The sequence below is a fragment of the Glycine max genome, chromosome 16 (genome assembly GCF_000004515.6).
Source record: "Glycine max cultivar Williams 82 chromosome 16, Glycine_max_v4.0, whole genome shotgun sequence".
Taxonomy (NCBI): Eukaryota; Viridiplantae; Streptophyta; class Magnoliopsida; order Fabales; family Fabaceae; genus Glycine; species Glycine max.
In genome coordinates, this window is record NC_038252.2 from 32,427,701 (window position 1) to 32,431,178 (window position 3,478).

A 3,478-nucleotide genomic window follows, 5' to 3' on the forward strand; every position below is an offset into this window, starting at 1 on the left:
GAGGGTAAAGCCTAATTAGGGGTAAGGAATGAATACTTGAATCTGTTTTAAGGGTTAGGCCACTCGGGAGAGGGTAACGCTTAAGAGAACACTAAAAGGAGGAAATTATTGGGTTATCTTTTAGAGGGTTTTTCCTTCCAGTTTCTTTTATCTGCTTTTCTTTCTTGCTTATTCTGCATCTCGGACTTTGTTTTCTGTTAGTCTTTAGGCCACTCGGGAGAGGGTAAAGCCTAATTAGGAATAAGGAATGAATGCGTGAATCGGTTTTAAGGGTTAGGCCACTCGGGAGAGGGTAACGCTTAATAGAACACTAAAAGAAAGAAATTATTGGGTTAGCATGACTTAATGCCCCAATGCCCATGCTTTAGCAAACATCTAGAATGTAATCCTAATGCATCTTAGTTATTGAGTCTTCGCAAAGGGCATTTGGAAGATAGGTAATTAAGGTAGGCTTGTCATCGTGAGGCATCAGGGGCAAGTAGATGGATAGATGTGGGGCAGAATTAGTTCACTGGTATTGATAACAGACAAATCCTGAATCCATATATCTAGGCTGATTAGACTGGTTAGGTTTTAGCAATTTTATTATATAGATTTTATTTCTCCTTTATTTGAATTTCGTAGAAGTAGTTATCTTTATCATATTGCAATTTAAATATTTTATCTTTTGTTTTGATCCTTCAATCTTTTATCTTTTCTTTTATCTTCTAATTTTATCTTTAAGTATCTTATCTTTTCTTTTCTCTTTTAAGTTTATCTATAAATATCTTATCTTTTCTTTACTTTATCTTCTATCTTTCTTTATCTTTTATTTTAAATTCTTATCTCTTGCTTTTAAATTGGGTTTGCATTAATCTAAGTACAAACAAAGTCCCTGTGGATTCGACACTCGGACTTCCGAGAACTTTACTACTTGTAACGATTTGGTACACTTGCCAATGAGTCAACAAGTTTTTGGCGCCGTTGCCGGGGACTTTGTTTTCCGTACTTAATTATTTGCATATTCCAATTTTAAAGCAATTAGTTTTCACTTTTTATTTTTTTTATTTTACTTTTTTTTTATCTATTATTTTTTTTAGTTGCTTCATTTTATTTTTCAATTTTTTTTCTCTTTATTCTCATGTTTTTTTTTTTTTTTGAAAAAAATATAAAATAAAAAAAATAAAAAAAATAAAAATAAAAAAAAGATATTTAAGTTTAATTTTTATTCTGTGATAACGTGCACAGTAGTTGTTTCTTTTGTGAACAATGCACATTCCTTCTTTAACGAACGAATCATGTCAGAAGATCGTCCAAAGAGGATGACGCTAGAGGATTACTCTAGTCCTATTATACCTCAATACTTCACCAGCATAGCCATACCAGAGGTGCAGGCGGCCAACTTCTTATATCCATATTCCTTGATCCAGCTGATTCAAGGGAATCTATTTCACGGCCTACCAAGTGAAGATCCATACGCACACCTGGCCACATACATCGACATTTGCAGCACGGTGAAGATAGCCGGGGTTCCTGAAAATGCAACACGCCTCAATCTTTTCTCTTTTTCACTAGCAGGTAAAGCAAAATTATGGCTTCGCTCGTTTAAGGGGAATAGCCTGCGGACATGGGAAGAAGTTGTAGAGAAATTCTTAAAGAAATACTTTCCAGAATCAAAGACTGTTGAAGGGAAGAGGGAAATCTCTTCCTTCCATCAATTTCTCGATGAATCCCTTAGCGAGGCACTTGACCGCTTCCGCGGACTACTAAGGAAGACGCCTACACATGGGTACAGTGAACCGGTGCAACTAAACATCTTCATAGATGGCCTGCGACCACAATCAAAGCAATTACTAGATGCATCCGCAGGAGGGAAGATCAAGCTAAAGACACCGGAGGAGGCAATGGAACTCATAGAAAACATGGCAGCTAGTGATCACGCCATTCTTCGTGATCACACATATGCACCAACAAAGAGAAGCCTTCTAGAACTAACCACTCAAGATGCAATCTTGGCTCAAAAGAAGTTGTTGTCCCAACAATTAGAAGCCCTGACAGAGACCCTCTACAAACTTCCACAGCAACTACAAGCGGTAAGTCCTTCTCACTCTTCTATTATGCAGGTAAGGGGATGTCACATATGTGGAGGAACACATGAGTCAGGCTTATGCATGGTCAAAGATGAAGCATCCAATGAAGTTAACTACATGGGCAGCCATAATCATCAAGGATTCCATCAAAGAGGACCACCAGGATTCTATCAGAGCGATAATTTTTTGCAGGACCACGATTGGAGATATTATCCAAGTAATAACTTCAACCAAAGGGGTTCACCCTATCAACATCCTAGCCAGGGTCCGAGCCATCAAGAGAAGCCGCCTATCAGTATAGAGGAAAAGTTATTAAGCTTCATCCAAGAAACAAGGGCAAACACTCAAGAGACAAAGGCATTCATCCAGGAGACGAGATCACACCAAAAGAGCACAGATGCAGCCATCAGAAACCTGGAGATACAAATAGGCCAACTAGCTGAGTCAATTGCTGAAAAGCCCACTGAAACCTTTGCGGTAAATACTGAGATGAAGCCCAAAGAGGATTACAAGGTAATTTTTATTGAGAAAGAAGAGAAAGAAAAGAAAACTGAGGAAGATGTGCGTGATGAGGAAGGAGAAAAGAAGGAAGAAACAGAAAGAAATGAGGAGAAAGCACAACAATGGGAGAAGTACTCACAAGTAGAAATTCAGCAAGAAAGTATTCTCCAAGTCAATACCCCTCCTCATCAACTGATTGTCAAGGAAGAAAGGCATGGAAAACATGAGAAAGCCTTAAGTGTCATTCTTTCCTTGATCGCTACCACTTCTCTTGCAATAATGTGGAAGGTGCTTCCAGAATACACGAATTTCATGGCGTCTCTAACTAAGAGGCGAAAATGCAAGGAAGATGTGTTCTACGTGACCTTCATGCCACCTTGAAGACATTTGACTCGTCAAGCTAATGACGTTAAAGAAGCGCTTACTGGGAGGCAACCCAGGATTTCTTACTTTATCTTTCTTTTAGTTAATCACATTTTGTTTTTTTTTAGGATAGTTGTGTTATTTCTTTTCTTTATTTTGATTTTATGCATTTGGATTCCAGCAATTTAATTTCAGTAGTTTAAATTTATGCGTGAATAAATAAATTGCATGATAACTTGAGAAATGGAAATTCTGAGTTTGTTCTGAAAGGTCCAACACTTGAAAGGCTACTAGTCATTGGAAAACACTGGTCTTGGAAGCAAACGTTAGATCAAGGAATGAAACATGATTCACGGAAAAGGAAAGGTTAGCTTGATGGAATGAAGACACATCTGGTACGCTAATACTGAATTTATCCCGGTGAGAGTGTGACCTTAATTGTGAGAGAAAACGCCTGTTTTTAAACTCTTAGTTTTGCATCATTCTTGGACTGTTAAAATTAGTTACTTGAGGTGGATATGATCAAGGCCATGTTTGTTTTATTT

The 3,478-nt window shown here is 37.7% G+C and overlaps 1 protein-coding gene across 1 annotated transcript; it reads left to right on the forward strand.

Moving 5' to 3' along the window:
- The first annotated feature begins 1,277 nt into the window (after positions 1 to 1,277).
- LOC106796456 (uncharacterized) lies at positions 1,278 to 2,951 on the forward strand. The gene has a single exon (XM_014768741.2). The coding sequence runs from the start codon at positions 1,278 to 1,280 to the stop codon at positions 2,949 to 2,951; it is 1,674 nt and encodes a 557-aa protein (XP_014624227.2).
- The last annotated feature ends 527 nt before the right edge of the window (positions 2,952 to 3,478 follow it).

Coding starts and splice junctions, on each gene's coding strand:
- LOC106796456 (XM_014768741.2), top strand. CDS start 1,278: ATGTCAGAAGATCGTCCAAAGAGGATGACGCTAGAGGATTACTCTAGT.